Here is a 20206-nt window from a genome sequence, read left to right on the forward strand (position 1 = left end):
AAAACTCCGCCATGGAGAAATGGAGCAAGTATTTAAAAACGGAGGGAGTATCACTTAAATACCCATGTTGACACCGAAATTTTGTTAATTATTAGGTGTCAGATATATGTAAATAAGGAAAAAATATAAGATATTTATATTCAGGATCTCGTAGATTATTTAATAGCTATCTTGCTTACCACTCTACGACACTCTATATAAAGAGAGTCGTCTTTAGGGTTTAATGAGGCTCAGATGGAATAAGTCACAAAGACCCCATCTCCTCCCTACTACCAAACATTGTAGATATAAAGTATGGATAAAGCCGACAAGGCCCCGTACTATAAACAAATATAAAAAAACTATCCCTTTGGAGAGAGGAATCAAGAGATCTACGAGAGTTGTAACCCCACAAATTATCAATAAAATAATTGTTCCCATATATTTTTCTACTTCCTTAATTATATATTGCAGGTTTGAATTTTTATGGTTTACAAATTGGCACGCCCGGTGGGACTATCTCTGCCTCTCAACTCTGTTTCCGTACGTTTATAAATAAAATAAATAAATAAATAAAAAAACTTGAAATGGCCTCAAAGACCCCTGTCGATAAAAGGATCTCCGCTACAGCTCAACAAAGGGCTGCTGAGTTGGCTGAAATGCTTAACAGCCAAACTGATGAGGGCATCGTTACTAGATGGATGAAGCAAGCTGTTGTTGACTCCTCCGCAAGAAGCTTGCGTGCCGCGTCAATCCCAATCAAAGCACGAAAAAAGTCGCGCTCGTCTTACTGCTTCAGTGAGGTCTCTCATGTCCTCCACTCATGAGCCACATGAGAGTCTTGTGTTTGGTTCATTAGAGCTTGTCATCCACACAAACTCATCCTTCGATCACTCATATGAAGGACATGAGAATGAGTTTACTGTGAGTTCACCTGAACCTAATTTTGTTGTTGTTATGGTGACACATACTAAGACGGTCGAACAACAACTAGCTGAAATGAGCAGTATCCTTGAACAGCTGAAGAAAGATGGGGAGGAAAAAGATGCTCAAATCAAACAGCAAAATGAACAAATTTGTAAACCATAAAAATTCAAACATGCAATATATAATTAAGGATGTAGAAAAATATATGGGAACAATTATTTTATTGATAATTTGTGGGGTTACAACTCTCGTAGATGTCTTGATTCCTTTCTCCAAAGGGCTAGGTTTTGATATTTGTTTATAGTACGGGGCCTTGTCGGCTTAATCCATACTTTATACCTACAATGTTTGGTAGTAGGGAGAAGATGGGGTCTTTGTGACTTATTCCATCCAAGCCTCATTAAACCCTTAAGACGACTCTCTAGAGTGTCGTAGAGTGGTAAGCAAGATAGCTATTAAATAATCTACGAGATCCTGAAGATAAATATCTTATATTTTTTGATATTTATCTCCTTATTTACATATATCTGACACCTAATAATTAACAAAATTTTGGTGTCAACAAATGCTCCCTCGAGACCTATTGTGGAGATTTGATATTGGATGCAACTTGGTCTCGAAATTTTCCTGTAGAATTTGAAAGCAAATTTGGTATGCCCCCATTAAATCTACGAGTTTTGAGACTTGAAGATTGGAGTTGAAGAGCGAAAATTGTCCCACCGAGCGTGCCAATTTGTAAACCATAAAAATTCAAACCTGCAATATATAATTAAGGAGGTAGAAAAATATATGTGTAGGGAATAATTTCAAGCATTAAACCCCTAGCTTGAACCCCACTGTGATCATACACTAAAGTACGGTGGCGTCCAAAAGGGAAGAATATAGAGCAAAAGAGTCGCCAACAAGTTTTTTTAGGAACTTGTAAACCGTTCATAGGATGAAGGTTACACCCTTTAACGATCCAAGAGATCGTCAACTCCATAAGGTCTAGAACCAAATAAGGGTTCGGGGATGATGGTACAAATCCAACCTAAAAGAGATTGAACCTGCCCTAATAATAGACCTCTACTTTATTCTGATCGTATTCATGTGCGCTTTCTGACTAACATGCAATCAATAGGATTAACCTAAACCTGTTTATCTATGTTGGTTGAATTTAAATGCACAAATAATTTAAACTATTATTGGCGATCACTTGAATTTATAATCATATTAACCCTAACAAGATTATTAATATCTTATTAAGCGTGATTACAAGTACCAATTCCCTTTAACATGCATAAAAGGTGTGATCAAGCAATAAATAAATATAATATGTATCAAGCAACATAATAAATAATCAATCATGAATAATAATGAATAATAATTATAGTAATCACAATAATAATAATATCATCATAAATAAAATAATCATCATCAAAATAATAATATTCATAATCATCATAAATCATAACAATTATAATCATAATCATGTTCACGTTAAAGCATAATAAAAAAAGCAAGATCCTAGGCATGATACTAATAAGATTAATAACAAACCCTAGCATGTCACTAAGCAATAAAAATCAAATCTTTAGCCCTAACATGATACTAACAATCATAAATATTAGGAAGAGAATAAAATGCATCATAGTAATCACATTTGATATTAAAAATACCCTAGACATGATACTAGGAATATCATAACAACAATTTAAACATGATTTCTACATCATAAATCAATTAAAACCATTAAAGCACTTACTTTGATGCCTCGTACCTCTTTCTAATAACAAAATACACACGTTAGTAACTTCAAGGAAAATAATAAAACAAACAATTAAATTAAATAATTGAAATAGAAATTTGAGACCAAACCCTCAGAAATTAAACCTTTCACGTCTAGGGCGAAGGCAACTTTGAATATGGCTAGGTGTTTCTAGATCTTGCGAATGCGGAATTTTGTATGAGAACACAAAGTTTAAAAAGAGAGAGAGAGAGAGAATAATCAAGAAAATCTTGATGAGAGTTGGTGAATGAAAGAATAAGAATTAGAGAGAATAAGAGAGAATTGAAAACTGATTGTAGGTGAGAATTCGTGAAAATTGGTGAATGAAAACGGAGTTTTTAATACGATATTTATAGAGAAAATTAGCCAAAAAGATAAAATATCAAAACAGAGCACTTGGCGCACACAAAACGAGATTGGCGCACGCAAAACAGAGCTGGCGCCAGCACCAGCTAATTGGCGCCAGGCGCCAATGGCAAGCACTAGACGCCAGGCCTGGTTCCAGGCGCTGATTTCAGAAATTCATGCGTTTTTGTTTTTATCATATCTTTTGATTCGGAAGTCCAAATAAGGCTTATAATATGTCGTTAGAAAGCTATTAAAGTATACTTTCCAACCCAATTAGAATCAGATTAAAATAATTTGTATATAAAAAGATATGGCCAAAATAGTGGAAGGGTGTCAGTTTTGGATAAAGTTTCATGTCTCATTCATATCTTTTTCATTATAACTCGGATTTAATATTATAATATATCATTGGAAAGATAAATTCAAGATCTATCCAACCATATAAAATTTGGATAAATATTATGAGGCACGAAAATAAAATCTGAATATATTCCACTTCGTACAAAACAAGGATTCTTAAAAGGAGTAGTTTTATTCAATTTCAAACTCTTTAAAACATAATTATCAATCCTAACTCCATTAGGATTTAAAAGAACCTTCTAGAGTATTCTAAAAGACTATAATCAATCCTAATAGCTTTAGGAATGATAATTAATAATAGGCCCTCCTCTAGATCATTGGGCCGCATATAAAAACCAAATCGGGCCCAGTTTAGTATTTTGGCCATAACTTCCTCGATATTCATCGGAATTGGGCTTATAATATATCGTTGGAAAGCTCTTGTCAAGCCCCATCCAACTAAACCATTATTGGACCCATATCATGGACCAACCAAACTGGATTGACTATTTTCTTAAAATAAGTTTTAAAAAACAGAGAGAAGAGAAAAGAAATTAAAACTATCCGCAACACTAGACTTTTCACACTTTCACTTCATTCGATTATGATTCGACGTGAAAGGTACTCATCACTGGGTTTGGTTTTGGGGAGACACAAATGGGTGTCTACAGAAGCCCCCACTTTGACTGAGTTTGGAGAAACGCAAGTTTCGAAAACGAAAGTCAAAGAATCGATAGGGACGGAGAATGATTCAGAACGTTCTGCGATCCTAAATCATTCTTGTAACGCCGATACCTGCAAAACTAGCATTACTTAAACAGATAAAAGAGTTAAGAAACGCGTATCTTGCACCGTCGAGCACACGTCTCTGAAGTAACCGATTGTTTTGATGACCTCCTGCAAGCTAGAGAATTCCATCCCGCTTGAAAACCGCTACGCTTGTAACTGCTTCCAATATAGAAGACTGCTTCGCCTGAAACGATCCTCCTCCGCATTGATAATATTCCACGTCTAAGGGAATATCATCGAAGATTGCTTCTCTTGAAACAAATCCTCATCTGCATTGATAATATTCCACGTCCAAGGGAATACTATCGAAGATTATTTCTCTTGAAACAATCTCCATCCGCATTATGATCATCTTCCATGCCTAAGGGAATATGATCGAAGACAACTTCGCCCGAAATTACCTCCAGTTGTTTGTGACAACTCTCCGCAAGCTAGGGAATGCCGTCGAAGATATCCTTATTTGAAGTCATCTTCATTTGATGCGATAATTTTTCTAAGGAAATTACCGAAGACCCACACCTGTCGATCTTTAAAAGTTCGCCTGAACTTTGCTTCCGCTATGCCTGTATGTCGGCGCTTCTGTTGCTTTGAACCTGTACGTCGGTGCCTTTTGCTGTGATGACAATCCTCTTTTCTTTGGGAATAGTTTCCAACACAACTCTTGTATGATGTATGACAATCTGATTTAGGGAAAGTTGTCAATGCCACGTAACAATCCATGTAACACCCTAGAAATTCCTTTCCTTTAAATGCACACTTTACTCCTTTTAAAATACGTTTTAGGAATATCTAAGACATTACCGCCACCGTGAAAACGGCTAAGGCAACTATCAAAGATACACAGCGGAAGACTTGAAAACCAAAACTATTTAAATAACACAATTTAAAAACCAAACCAACGAAAATAAAGTTGAAAATCAACAAAACCAAAGCCAATTAAAATCCACTACAACTTGGAACCATTTAAGGCCCTTATTCAAAACCGAAACAACCAATCTTTTGTGTTAGTCCATAAAGTAATATAATAAAATATTCAATGCATAAAACACATCATATTCTAATAGAAGCTAGCATGATTCTCTCTTCACTCATGCCCCGTCATGAACATGCTTCAATACCTGAAAAGTGTATCTCTACTTGCCCCCACTACTCTCCATTAAAATGGATCACCGTAGGGCCAAGATAAAGACATGGCCAAACACAAACAACACACACAATCAGCAAAGCTGAGTACATAAGCGTAATTAAACACAATAACATGCATTCTCCTATCATCACACACACTTACCTCATTGCACCTGTTTACAAGCACACACAACAATCAACAAGACACTTTAACTAGACACTAAATAATTCATTTAGCGTTGATTACGCATCGAACGGGTTTCCAACTAATCCTATCCCAATAAATTGGGGTTAACTGACACGGGAGCTAACCGTGCCAGCAACAAACCTGTGCCACACATAGGTGGCGGAATTCCAACGCATAAAAAAAAGGAATATACAGCGTCCTGTACTCCGTTAGAAGTTATGATCAAATATAAAGTCACATAACTCCCCCCATATGTTCATACTCAAGGTATATACGTTCCAAGATTTTTGGTGCGTAATCTCTTTCACTTTACGTTATTTACATATTATTAGACTTGGTGATGACTCTCAAGGCATAATAAGTCAATCAACAATAATTATTCAATCAAACAAATATACCAATTTAATTCTTGAATAATTAGTGACCACATAATATTTAATGTTGAACCCTTTTTAATTCTACCTCAGTGTCGAAGACACCTTAAACGCATAAAGCGCCAACAATCCTATACCTCGGTGTTTAAACACCTTAAGTGCACAAAGGCACCAACATACAATTTATTCCTTGTGTACATAGACACTTATATAGCTCCTTTCTCATGCTTAAAGCATGAATAAAAATTATATGAACCATAATAAAATTTCCTTTCAATATTCCAAACATAATTAAACAATTAGTTTAATTAAACATGCTCTCTATCATGCCATAAATAAATATGTAGTCCATATAATCATGCCAAAATATAATTTTCCAATCCATAAACCATCACAAGTAATTCATGCTTCACAATTCAATCACCAACACCAATAATTCACGATTCAATACATAAACCTTAGCATGATACTACTTGTAATTGATTGAAATTAAACCTAGCATGATTCTACATCATCAAAATATGCTAAGTACGCGAACGTACCTTGAATACGATCTTAAAATCATCACGACTAGTAAAAATTGCTCACTTCGAAGTCTCCTACACATTAAAATTATAATAGAGCATTAAAACCCACTCTAAACAAATTTCCAGCAATATATACTATCCTAAAACCCCTCTTAAAATAATTTGAATAAGTTGAAATTATATTTAAAACACTCTAATTAAGTCCAACTTAATGGGTAATTTAAATTTCCTTCAAAAACATAATATTAAGTGCTCTACATAAAATTCCAGCACTTTATTTCTAATTAAAACTTGCTGTAATTTAGTCTTAAAACACTTAAATTGAAGATCTAAACATTAATTCCTCATATGCTTTCATAATTTTCATAAATCAAGGACCTAGGGTTTCAAAAATTGGGGCTTTTTAATTAAAAACCAAATCTGAAAATTAATTCATACAATTACAATTATCAAACATCAAAATTAAACCCCCAAACTCATAATTTATATTTAGATCCAAGAATAGATTCAATTAAAACAAGAAAGCTTCAATTTTTTTTTTTTTTATATAAGGTTCGAAAAAAAAGGGGAAAGGGGAAGAAGGGCGGCAGCCACCACCGGCTGCCGGCTGCTGGCGGCGGCGGCTGCTTGCTGCCGGCGGCTTGCGCCTGCTGGCAGCGGCGGCCACCAGCCTGCCGGTGGCTGGCAGCGGTGGTGAGGGAGGGCAGCCGAAAGTTTAAGGGGAAGGGGGAAAAAGAAAAAGGAAAAAAAATAAGGAAGAGAGAGAGAGAAGTTTACCTTGGGTTTTCTCCACTCTGGGCAAAGTTTGATTTGCCTCATAAGTGGGATATTTATACCCCTTCTCTACTAACCCTCTTCTAGGTTTTCCTAATTCCTTCCCTAATAAAACTTGTTGAAAATTAAACTTTCCTAAAATAAAACCCCAACTTTTAAATAAAATAATTAAATAAACTTTCCTTTAATAATAATATTAATTAAAATACTTTAATTAAAATAATTACAACCATTTAAATACTTTAAAAAATACATACTTTAAATAAAATGCGTATAAAAATACGGGGTATTACAGTCTACCCCCCTTAAAAAAAGTTTCGTCCCGAAACTTGGGGAACGAAATTTAAACCTTTTTCCTTAATATGTATAGTATTGTTGTACTTTTTGTCACTCCTTTACTGTTTTATGTCTCTTTGAGAGCATAAATACTCGAAATACTTGTTTAAATTCGTGCAAAGAGCACAAAAATAACTGAAATATAGGGAAAAAGCGCGAAATTCTACCGCATTCTACCCCCCCTTAAAGAAAACGAGTTACGCCCCCGTAACTCTACATACCTGAAACAACTCTGGGTATTTCTTTTTCATTTCATCCTCTGCCTCCCAGGTGGCTTCCTCATATTCTTGGTTAGACCAAAGTACTTTTATAATCTTAACGTTCTTGTTGCGTGTACTACGCACTTTACTGTCAAGAATCTTGACAGGTCTTTCTTCATAAGTTAAACTTTGATCTAACTCGATGGTTTCGGGTCGTAGCACATGGGATTTATCGGGGATGTACCTTCTCAATTGGGACACATGAAATACGCCATGTACTTTACTAAGCTCCATAGGTAAGGCTAACCTATAAGCTACTTTGCCTACTCTTTGTAGTATTTCATATGGACCGATGTATTTTGGACTGAGCTTTCCTTTCTTCCCAAATCTCATCACTCCTTTCATCGGTGAAACTTTTAGTAACACCTTATCGCCGATTTTAAATTCTTCTTCTCTTCGCTTTAAGTCTGCATAACTCTTTTGGCGATCTTGAGCTGCTTGGATTTTAGATTGGATTTCTCTTACTTGCTTGACTGTGTCCTCAATCAATTGAGGCCCAAGAATCATAGTTTCACTAATGTCGTTCCAACAAATTGGACTTCTACATTTTCTCCCATATAAAGCCTCGAATGGTGCCATTCCTATGCTTGCGTGGTAACTATTATTATAGAAAAACTCAATTAAATCCAAACTGTCTTCCCAACTTCCATGGAAGTCTATTACACAAGCTCTCAACATGTCCTCCAAGGTTTGGATGGTTCTTTCGGTTTGCCCATCTGTGGCAGGGTGAAATGTTGTACTCATCTTAAGTATGGTACCAAAATTTTCCTGAACACTTTTCCAGAATTTTGAGAGAAACCTGGAATCCCTATCAGAAACAATATCTTTTGGAACTCCATGTAACCTTACTACATGCTTGATGTAAGCCTTAGCAAGTTGCTCCATTTTCCAAGTTTCCTTCATTGGTATAAACACTGCCGATTTCATAAGTCTGTCCACCACTACCCAAATGGTGTCATTTCCACACCTTGACTTAGGTAAGCCAGTCACGAAATCCATTGAAATGCAATCCCACTTCCATCCTGGGATTTCTAATGATTGTACAGTCCCTTGAGGCCTCTTGTGCTCTATTTTCACCTTCTTACATGTTAAACACTTTGCTACAAATTCAGCAACCTCCTTTTTCATCCTAGGCCACCAAAACATCTTCTTCAAATCCTTATATAACTTGTCTCCTCCCGGGTGTACTGAGTAAGGTGTGTTGTGTCCTTCTTCCATCAACTTTTTCTTCACTTCCTCACATTTCTGTGGTACACACCATCAACCTTTGTACCTCAAGCTCCCATCTTCGTGAATTTTGAAGTCTATAGCTTTTCCTTGCTTAATTTTCTCACGAATCCTATCCAACTTTACATCCCCTTCTTGGTTCTGTCAAATCACGTCGAATATTGTTGGTTGGATACTCAGGTTCACAAGAATACCTGCTGGTACTCCCCATTCCACGACTTCTAAATTCAATTTCGCCATTTCTCTGCATAACTCATTAGCTACTACTAGCGAGTTTAATCCATGACTAGTTTTACGACTTAGAGCATCCGCAACCACATTTGCCTTCCCTTCGTGGTATTGTATGTCTAGATCGTAATCCGTCGTATACTCTAGCCACCTCCTTTGACGAGAGTTCAAATCCTTTTGGGTGAAAATGTACTTTAAGCTCTTGTGGTCTGTGTAAATTCTACATTTCACTCCATACAAATAATGGCGCCAAATTTTCAGTGCAAAAATGATGGCGGCTAATTCCAAGTCATGAGTTGGATAGTTTACCTCGTGTGTTTTTAGCTGCCTTGATGCGTATGCAATCACCTTTCCATTTTTCATAAGCACACACCCCAAGCCATTCTTTGATGCATCACTATATACATCATACAGTCCACTATCATCTGGAAGTGTAAGCACTGGTGCTGTAACTAATTTGTGTTTTAAGAGTTGGAACGCCTCTTCACATTTTTCATCCCATTCAAACTTCTTGTCCTTCTTTAGAGTAGTCATAGGTTTAGCAATCTTGGAAAAATCCTTAACAAAACGCCTATAATACCCTGCTAAACCTAAGAAACTTCTCACATCAGATACTATTTTGGGTGTCGGCCAGCTCTTAACAGCTTCTATTTTGGCTGGGTCTACCTCTACCCCGTCCTTGGACACAAAGTGTCCTAAGAATGCTACCTTCTCCAACCAAAACTCACACTTAGAGAATTTTGCATAAAGATGGTTTTCTCTCAATGTTTGCAGAATTGTCCTTAGATGTTCTGCATGCTCTTCTTTGTCCTTTGAGTATACCAAAATGTCATCTATGAACACCACTACAAACTTATCCATTAATTGATGAAACACTCTATTCATCAAATCCATAAAGATTGTTGGAGCATTCGTCAATCCGAAAGGCATAACTGTAAATTCGTAGTGTCCATATCTTGTCCTAAATGTCGTCTTAGGAATGTCCTCATCGGCAATTCTCAATTGGTGATATCCAGACCTCAAGTCAATTTTCGAAAACACTGTGGCACCCTTTAGTTGGTCAAACAGATCATCTATCCTTGGTAAGGGATACTTATTCTTTATGGTCACCTTATTTAATTCCCTGTAATCAATGCACAGTCTCATGCTTCCATCCTTTTTCTTCACAAATAGAACTGGTGCTCCCCAAGGGAGGCACTTGGTCTAATGTACCCTTTGTCCAACAAATCTTGTAACTGATCCTTTAGTTCACTCATTTCTGCAGGTGCCATTCTATATGGTGCCTTGGATATTGGGGCTGTTCCGGGTACCAAATCTATGGTAAAATCGATCGCCCTTTTAGGTGGCATCCCAGGGATCTCTTCCGGAAACACATCCAGAAATTCGTTGACCACTTCTATGTTTTCTGGATTTGCCACCTGTTCATGGTTCATATCCCTAACGCTGCAGAAGTATATTGGATGTCCCTTCTTCATGTACTTTGCTAATTTTAACACTGATATTATCCTTGGACACTTTGTTTTACCATCCATCCAGTAAGTCACTGATTCATTTCCATTTGTGATCATCTTCACTTTCTGTGATCTACAACTAATCTTAGCATTATACTTGCTTAGCCAGTCCATCCCCAAGATAAGGTCAAAGTCGCTCAGCCCAAACTCGATAAGGTCAGACGGAAATATCTTTCCCTCTATTTCTAAAGGCACGTTTCTAAAAGTTTTGGTACAATTCACTACCCCACCTGTCGGGATGGTTATAGGTAAATCTACTGCCTCTACTATTTTTAAGCAGTCCCTAAGTTTTGAAACAATACCCTTAGAAACAAAAGAGAAAGTTGCACCAGAATCAAACAATACTTTAACAGGAATAGAGTTAATAGAAAAAGTACCAGTGATAACATCTTTCGTGGCCTCTGCCTCGTGCCTACTCAAAACATTCAGTTTCCCTGCAGTTCCTCCCTTTTGTTGGTTGTTACCATTGTTGGTGTTACTGTTTCTCGCCCCATTTTGTTGCACTCCCTTATTCCCAGAAAAATTGTTGTTGTTCCCCTGGAAATTCTTCTGGTTTCCTCCCGAGTTATAGTTGTTCTGTTTATTTCCATTAGCATTCTTGGAGTAACACTCGTACTCCCTATGCCCCAGTTTGTTGCAAGCGCGACAAGCAACCAAATTGCCTTCACAATCCCTCCCAGGGTGATTGTTCTTACACCTCTTACAGTAGTAAGACCTTCCATTCTTATTATTCCCCTGGTTATTGTTTCTAGCCCCTCCATTGTTGCTACGTCCCCCTTGGCGGTTATTATTTTGGAAATTATTATTATTGGGGAAATTATTGTTATGGTGGTACTTCTGCTTCTTAAAACCATTCTGGTTTCCCTGTTGGTTTCCAGAAACTTGTCCCACTTCCTTCCTCTTCTCTCTCCCTTCTATCTCAGCTAGCTCCTTCTTATTCTTTCCTTTCAGAGCATAAAGGTGTGCGGCCCTTCCATATACTTCATCCAGGGTCTCAAATACCTTCCCGCACAGCTTCAACTGCAGATCAGTAGTTAACCCACTCTCAAACTTCCTAGCTTTTGCTTTCTCCGTGGAGACGGATCCTTCAGCAAAACGGAACAACTCAATAAACTTAGTGTAATATTCCGTAACTGTCATCTTATCCATTCTAAGGTTTGAAAATTCCTCAGCCTTCTGCTTCTGCAAAAAGCTAGGATATAACTTGTCTCTCACTTTTTCTTGGAATTTGGTCCAGTTGAACCCAGGTAACGCTCTAATGGTAGCCTCATTTTGTTGCCACCAAAGGTCAGCTTCACCCCTCAGATAGTAGGTAGCACAACCTACTTTGGAGTTTTCAGGGCACCCCACAGCTCCAAAAAGTTTCTCAAATTCCCTTAACCAGTTTTCCAACACCACAGGATCAGGCTCGCCCTGATAGGTTGGTGGCTTGCTTTGCGCCACCTTTTTAAAGAGCTCCCCTTGAGCATCCCCTTTACCAGTTGAGTTCCTTGCCAATTGTTGGGCAACCGCTGCCAATTGTCTCACTACAGCATTCAAATCATTTCCACCACTACCTGAACTTCGTCCCCCTGCCATTTGGTTTCTCCTGAATATAGGACAAGGATGACTATTAGAAATGGCTAGGTTTAGCTCTCAAGACGAACACCCTCATATATATTAACAAATCTTTTAAACATCTAAAGTAAAATGTGAAGCTAACAATTCGGGATAGCGATTGCTAAAATTTCCCTTAATGTAGCTCTATCAATTAATATTGATTGCTAACCAACCATCAATTGATAAGGCATCACAATAAAATAAAAAAAAATAATCCCCCTGGACGCTTGCGGTTTATAAATGGTTTTTGGAGATAAGTTGCTTGGAATGGTGATTAGCATTTCAATAATTGCCTGGAATAAAAAACTGCTCAAAAATCGTATTTAGAGGCTGAATTTGGTTAAACAGATAAAAGAGTTAAGAAACGCGTATCTTGTAACGTCAAGCACACGTCTCTGAAGTAACCGATTGTTTTGATGACCTCCTGCAAGCTAGAGAATGTCATCCCGCTTGAAAACCGCTACGCTTGTAACTGCTTCCAATATAGAAGACTGCTTCGCCTGAAACGATCCTCCTCCGCATTGATAATATTCCACGTCTAAGGGAATATCATCGAAGATTGCTTCTCTTGAAACAAATCCTCATCTGCATTGATAATATTCCACGTCCAAGGGAATACTATCGAAGATTATTTCTCTTGAAACAATCTCCATCCGCATTATGATCATCTTCCATGCCTAAGGGAATATGATCGAAGACAACTTCGCCCGAAATTACCTCCAGTTGTTTGTGACAACTCTCCGCAAGCTAGGGAATGCCGTCGAAGATATCCTTATTTGAAGTCATCTTCATTTGATGCGATAATTTTTCTAAGGAAATTACCGAAGACCCACACCTGTCGATCTTTAAAAGTTCGCCTGAACTTTGCTTCCGCTATGCCTGTATGTCGGCGCTTCTGTTGCTTTGAACCTGTACGTCGGTGCCTTTTGCTGTGATGACAATCCTCTTTTCTTTGGGAATAGTTTCCAACACAACTCTTATATGATGTATGACAATCTGATTTAGGGAAAGTTGTCAATGCCACGTAACAATCCATGTAACACCCTAGAAATTCCTTTCCTTTAAATGCACACTTTACTCCTTTTAAAATACGTTTTAGGAATATCTAAGACATTACCGCCACCGTGAAAACGGCTAAGGCAACTATCAAAGATACACAGCGGAAGACTTGAAAACCAAAACTATTTAAATAACACAATTTAAAAACCAAACCAACGAAAATAAAGTTGAAAATCAACAAAACCAAAGCCAATTAAAATCCACTACAACTTGGAACCATTTAAGGCCCTTATTCAAAACCGAAACAACCAATCTTTTGTGTTAGTCCATAAAGTAATATAATAAAACATTCAATGCATAAAACACATCATATTCTAATAGAAGCTAGCATGATTCTCTCTTCACTCATGCCCCGTCATGAACATGCTTCAATACCTGAAAAGTGTATCTCTACTTGCCCCCACTACTCTCCATTAAAATGGATCACCGTAGGGCCAAGATAAAGACATGGCCAAACACAAACAACACACACAATCAGCAAAGCTGAGTACATAAGCGTAATTAAACACACTAACATGCATTCTCCTATCATCACACACACTTACCTCATTGCACCTGTTTACAAGCACACACAACAATCAACAAGACACTTTAACTAGACACTAAATAATTCATTTAGCGTTGATTACGCATCGAACGGGTTTCCAACTAATCCTATCCCAATAAATTGGGGTTAACTGACACGGGAGCTAACCGTGCCAGCAACAAACCTGTGCCACACATAGGTGGCGGAATTCCAGCGCATAAAAAAAAGGAATATACAGCGTCCTGTACTCCGTTAGAAGTTATGATCAAATATAAAGTCACATAACTCCCCCCATATGTTCATACTCAAGGTATATACGTTCCAAGATTTTTGGTGCGTAATCTCTTTCACTTTACGTTATTTACATATTATTAGACTTGGTGATGACTCTCAAGGCATAATAAGTCAATCAACAATAATTATTCAATCAAACAAATATACCAATTTAATTCTTGAATAATTAGTGACCACATAATATTTAATGTTGAACCCTTTTTAATTCAACCTCAGTGTCGAAGACACCTTAAACGCATAAAGCGCCAACAATCCTATACCTCGGTGTTTAAACACCTTAAGTGCACAAAGGCACCAACATACAATTTATTCCTTGTGTACATAGACACTTATATAGCTCCTTTCTCATGCTTAAAGCGTGAATAAAAATTATATGAACCATAATAAAATTTCCTTTCAATATTCCAAACATAATTAAACAATTAGTTTAATTAAACATGCTCTCTATCATGCCATAAATAAATATGTAGTCCATATAATCATGCCAAAATATAATTTTCCAATCCATAAACCATCACAAGTAATTCATGCTTCACAATTTAATCACCAACACCAATAATTCACGATTCAATACATAAACCTTAGCATGATACTACTTGTAATTGATTGAAATTAAACCTAGCATGATTCTACATCATCAAAATATGCTAAGTACGCGAACGTACCTTGAATACGATCTTAAAATCGTCACGACTAGTAAAAATTGCTCACTTCGAAGTCTCCTACACATTAAAATTATAATAGAGCATTAAAACTCACTCTAAACAAATTTCCAGCAATATATACTATCCTAAAACCCCTCTTAAAATAATTTGAATAAGTTGAAATTATATTTAAAACACTCTAATTAAGTCCAACTTAATGGGTAATTTAAATTTCCTTCAAAAACATAATATTAAGTGTTCTACATAAAATTCCAGCACTTTATTTCTAATTAAAACTTGCTGTAATTTAGTCTTAAAACACTTAAATTGAAGATCTAAACATTAATTCCTCATATGCTTTCATAATTTTCATAAATCAAGGACCTAGGGTTTCAAAAATTGGGGCTTTTTAATTAAAAACCAAATCTGAAAATTAATTCATACAATTACAATTATCAAACATCAAAATTAAACCCCCAAACTCATAATTTATATTTAGATCCAAGAATAGATTCAATTAAAACAAGAAAGCTTCAATTTTTTTTTTTTAATTTTTTTTTTATATAAGGTTCGAAAAAAAGGGGAAAGGGGAAGAAGGGCGGCAGCCACCATCGGCTGCCGGCTGCTGGCGGCGGCGGCCACCAGCCTGCCGGTGGCTGGCAGCGGTGGTGAGGGAGGGCAGCCGAAAGTTTAAGGGGAAGGGGGAAAAAGAAAAAGGAAAAAAATAAGGAAGAGAGAGAGAGAAGTTTACCTTGGGTTTTCTCCACTCTGGGCAAAGTTTGATTTGCCTCATAAGTGGGATATTTATACCCCTTCTCTACTAACCCTCTTCTAGGTTTTCCTAATTCCTTCCCTAATAAAACTTGTTGAAAATTAAACTTTCCTAAAATAAAACCCCAACTTTTAAATAAAATAATTAAATAAACTTTCCTTTAATAATAATATTAATTAAAATACTTTAATTAAAATAATTACAACTATTTAAATACTTTATAAAATACATACTTTAAATAAAATGCGTATAAAAATACGGGGTATTACAATCCATCCTTGGAAATGTTGTCACGATGAAGCGACAATCCGTATCTCGGAAAATTTGCCAAAATCCAATTTTTGGAAAAGTTGTCAACTCTTCGTAACAATCTTTCATAAGAACTTTGCTACGATCGACAATCCACATCTTGGAATATAACTCTTGAAAGCAATCCACCTTGGAAATTTGCCAACGCTATGCGACAATCCTTTTAGGAAAATATTGCCACAATTGACAATCCGCGTCTTGGAACATTTGCAAAAAAAGAGTCGACCGACAATCCACTTTGGGAAAATTTGCCACTTGCTGAAGACAATCCACGTTGAGGAACTTTTGTCGATATTTATAATGAATAGAGACCTACAACAATCCTTTGGGAAATTTTGCCATAGGGAACTGGGTGTATGACAATCCAATCTCGGAAAACTTGCCAGCGATCTATGAATGTATGACAATCCGAACTTGGAAAAACTTGCCAAACAAAGAAGGAGCACGACAATCCACGCTTGGAAACTTTGCCAGAGATGACAATCCAATTTTGGAAAAATTGTCGTTGAATAAGATGCACGACAATCCATATTTGGAAATATTGTCAGTTGGGGATGACAATCCAATTTTTGGAAAACTTTGTCGTTTAATAAGAATGCGCGACAATCCATATTTGGAAATATTGTCGTTTAAGTGCTTGCTTTTGAACCGATTGTAATGAGCCAGTGTTTTAGGCGCTTAAGCTAAGTGAGACGATTTTTTGTTAGGTCAATCACTTACTACGATTGTAATCGAGCCGACTACTAATCATGTCAAATTGCTTATAGGGGCTAACTGGCGTACCAAGGAACCCGAAATTGTTGCATGAGGTCGAAATCACCTTTCTGAGAGGCTTCGAGCTCTGTCGTTGCTGAGATATTTCTGGCGCCAGGAATTGGAGTAGGGTCTTCCCTATTCTGCTGCACCTGTATTTATTTTGACTATAGAACTTTGCCAATCTTTTTAATTATCATAGGGTTGACCTAAGGCTTAATGTTGCTTGACTCATTGACTTGACACGACTCAAGACATAAACTTGACTCGCTGTAATTGACTGACTCGAGGTTGACTCGACTCGATGTGACTTGTGTGTGCGTAGTGTTGATTATGCGACCCGAAAATGCAAAAAAAGCAAAAAAAAATCGTCATTTTTGTGGAGGGTACCGACTTTCTCCCGAAAAAGAAAGACGCGAAAAAGAAGAAGCGAAGTTTGAAGGAGCATGTTGAATGAGCTTAGTCAAATGTTGTGCAAGGATTAATTCATCCTAGCTTTCTCGATTGTTGACTCCACGATGAAAGTATTTGGGTAACTTAGGCACGGAGGCTAAGCACTTTGTACTTTGTGATGCAATGACGATTATGATTGATGAGCGATTTTGATTTGATAAGGCATGCTTCAGCGTTATGTTAAGATTTCATGACAAAGGGTTTCTAAGGGAAGTATATTTGGTCATGTATCTGTGATGTATGTGAAAGTGACACTAAACTCAGGCCGCAAGGGCTAAGTATGTGGAAAGATATTATTATTTAAAAGAGTCAAATGGTGGTGACTCTTAGGCTAGGTAAGCTAATGATGTAAGGATCAAGCCCCCAAGTCTAGCTCTAAGTGAATAGGGATGAGCATAGGAAATCCCTTGATATGATCATGGTGCAAGTGTGTGAATGTGAATATGAATGCATGTTTATTACGGCCGCACCTCGATGTGAGGTTGCCTACGTATCCGTTAGGAATCAGGCCGAACGTAGCTCTAGCCAAACCTCGCACAAGTGTGTGTATAACTCAAAAAGGTCTTTTAAGGGTTGTAACGTGGTTAGGCTAAAGGTTATAGAAGAAAGGGGATAAAGGCTCAAGACCCTAGATAAGCCCCCAAGGTGTGCAACTTCGCTTTTGAATCTTTATATTTTTATGCTTGAGGATTTTAACTCTTTTTTAGCTCTTTCTTTTGTTTTAGCATCTATTTTATTTTTATAAGTGTGGACAATCCCGATCATGCGGTCTATCACTCACTTGGCATTCATGTTTCTCAGGCACGGTACCGAGCACTCGATAAGAGACGCAATCTGAGACGTGTTCTTATCGAAGATATTTTCATATCAAAGACATTGGAACACTTGCCCTTTTGTACACTTTTATTTATTTTTTGCTATTTTTGCTATTTTAATCTTTTGAATTTGCTCAAGCCTTTTTTTAGGATTGCATAAGTTGCACACCATCCCATCCCAAGGTTAGGTAGATGTAGGTTGAAAAAAGAAGGGTCTATCGTTAGACGAGGCTCAAAGTGGTTTATGAAGAAAGAATTGCATATTTGAAAGGTGAAAGGAGATATGACATGGCTACAAGGGGTGCCTTAAATCATTAGTATACCTTGTGCTTAATTCGACATGGATTTTTTTTTTTTTGAATGCAATGTAATGAAATGATCATATATAAGGAAATAAATGCTCATTTTATTAAAAGAAAATAAATAATGATCCTACAAAATAAATCAAAAGGAAAAGAAAGGTGCCTATGCTAGACTTATTGGGGAGAGGGTAAAATAAAAAAGAAATAGAAAAAAAAGGTCACGAAATCTTGTCGTTGAAGCTCGCCTCTGTCTTGTGTTGTTTGCTCCGACATCATCCAGTCTTCTCGCTAGCTAGAGGCGATGGGATCTTATTTGCCTCTATGAGATATTGAATGAGGTTTTGAAACCTATAGCATTCATCAGTAGTATGACCGCGCCCTCGATGGTACTTGCAATAGGAGTTTGGATCCATCTCGAAGATCGATTTTCTGGTGTTGGATCCTCGGTAGGGCCAATAGGGTCTTTGTGACTTATTCCATCCGAGCCTCATTAAACCCTAAAGACGACTCTCTTTATATAGAGTGTCGTATAATCTACGAGATCCTGAAGATAAATATCTTATATTTTTTTATATTTATCTCCTTATTTATATATATCTGACACCTAATAATTAACAAAATTTCGGTATCAACAACCCCCTCCGTCCCCTTTTGACATTAATAAACACAAATAAGAATATTTAAAATATATTGAAAAAGTAAATTGACATTGGGTATGCAAAAAAATAGACAGAGAAAGTAATAAAATTACATGGGAAAACAAAATTTACATAGGAAAGTTAAATTTGCATAAATATTGTTGCAAATTGGTGGGAATTTTGGTAAAAATTTAATATTAATGGTTGTTGAAAAAAGCAAATGGAGTGAACATTTTGGGACTAAAATTTGTCCATAAGGAAGTATCAAAAGGGGACTGAGGGAGTATGTTTTTTTTATGTTGGTATATTACTTTTTGCATCTGAAAAATATTTAAATTTTAAGTTTAGAAAGCTATGATGATTTTTATTTTTTCTTGTAATGTTGCTTCCTTAATTGCGTAAATTTATTGGTTTTGTAAAATATTAATCTTACTTTAAATGATGTTAAACCTACCAATCATGACATTCTTCATATTCAATTACATGAAAACTAATTAATATGCATTATATCTATTTTTTTTTCAAAAAATACATGTAATACCCATTCAAAATTATTCGACGCACAAATGTTTTAAATAAACCATCAAACCAATATTCAACCACCTAGTATAAGTAGTCACTAGTGGAAAAAAGGTCATCCGTAATGGGAAAAAACTGCCCATTCGTAACTTACAACGGCCATTACGTATGCGGCCGTTACGGATGGTCTTTCTTATTCGTAACGGGCACCATCCGTTACGAATAATAAGTTATTCGTAACGGGCACCTGAAAATCCTGTTACGAATAACGGGGTTATTTGTAACAAGCAGGTTTTGCCCGTTACGAATATTGTGAGATCCAATTAAAAAAAAAAAAAAACCAACACATGCTGGACAGCTAGCTTGCACAATTATTTTATCAATACATATATATATATATATATGTGTGTGTGTGTGTGTGTGTGTGTGTGTGTGTGTGTGTGTGTGTGTGTGTGTGTGTGTGTATACTTCCTCCGTTCTGTTAATATTGCAACAAGGAGGAAATTACGCATCCCAAAACACATTTTATATGCTAAATATCTATAATTGTGTAAGAGTAAAAATTATAAAAAGTTGATATTGTGAAAGTATTATATGAGACGAATCCAACAAAATCCCACTTGACTATATTTTACTTAATGTATAACTCATATTATATGGTCAAACAAAAGTGATGAATAGTGCAAAAAGTCCATTGTTGCAATATTAATAGAACGGAGGAAGTATATATATATATATATATATATATATATATATATATATATATATATAGAGGAAGGCTCATGTAAGAACCCTCCTCTATATAAGAACCCAATCTTATATAA

At 36.4% G+C, this 20206-nt stretch overlaps 1 protein-coding gene across 1 annotated transcript; it reads right to left on the reverse strand.

Annotated features, from left to right (window-relative positions):
• Positions 1-969: 969 nt before the first annotated feature.
• LOC145573702 (uncharacterized) lies at positions 970-12277 on the reverse strand. The gene is made up of 6 exons (XM_081631801.1): positions 11591-12277; positions 11077-11434; positions 10499-10884; positions 9855-10349; positions 8100-8810; positions 970-999 (listed from the first exon to the last, which is right to left on the reverse strand). The coding sequence occupies exons 1-6, from the start codon at positions 12275-12277 to the stop codon at positions 970-972; spliced, it is 2667 nt and encodes an 888-aa protein (XP_081487927.1).
• Between the last annotated feature and the right edge of the window lie 7929 nt (positions 12278-20206).

This window comes from Chenopodium album, chromosome 2 (assembly GCF_948465745.1).
Source record: "Chenopodium album chromosome 2, dcCheAlbu1.1, whole genome shotgun sequence".
In the NCBI taxonomy this organism is placed as follows: domain Eukaryota; kingdom Viridiplantae; phylum Streptophyta; class Magnoliopsida; order Caryophyllales; family Amaranthaceae; genus Chenopodium; species Chenopodium album.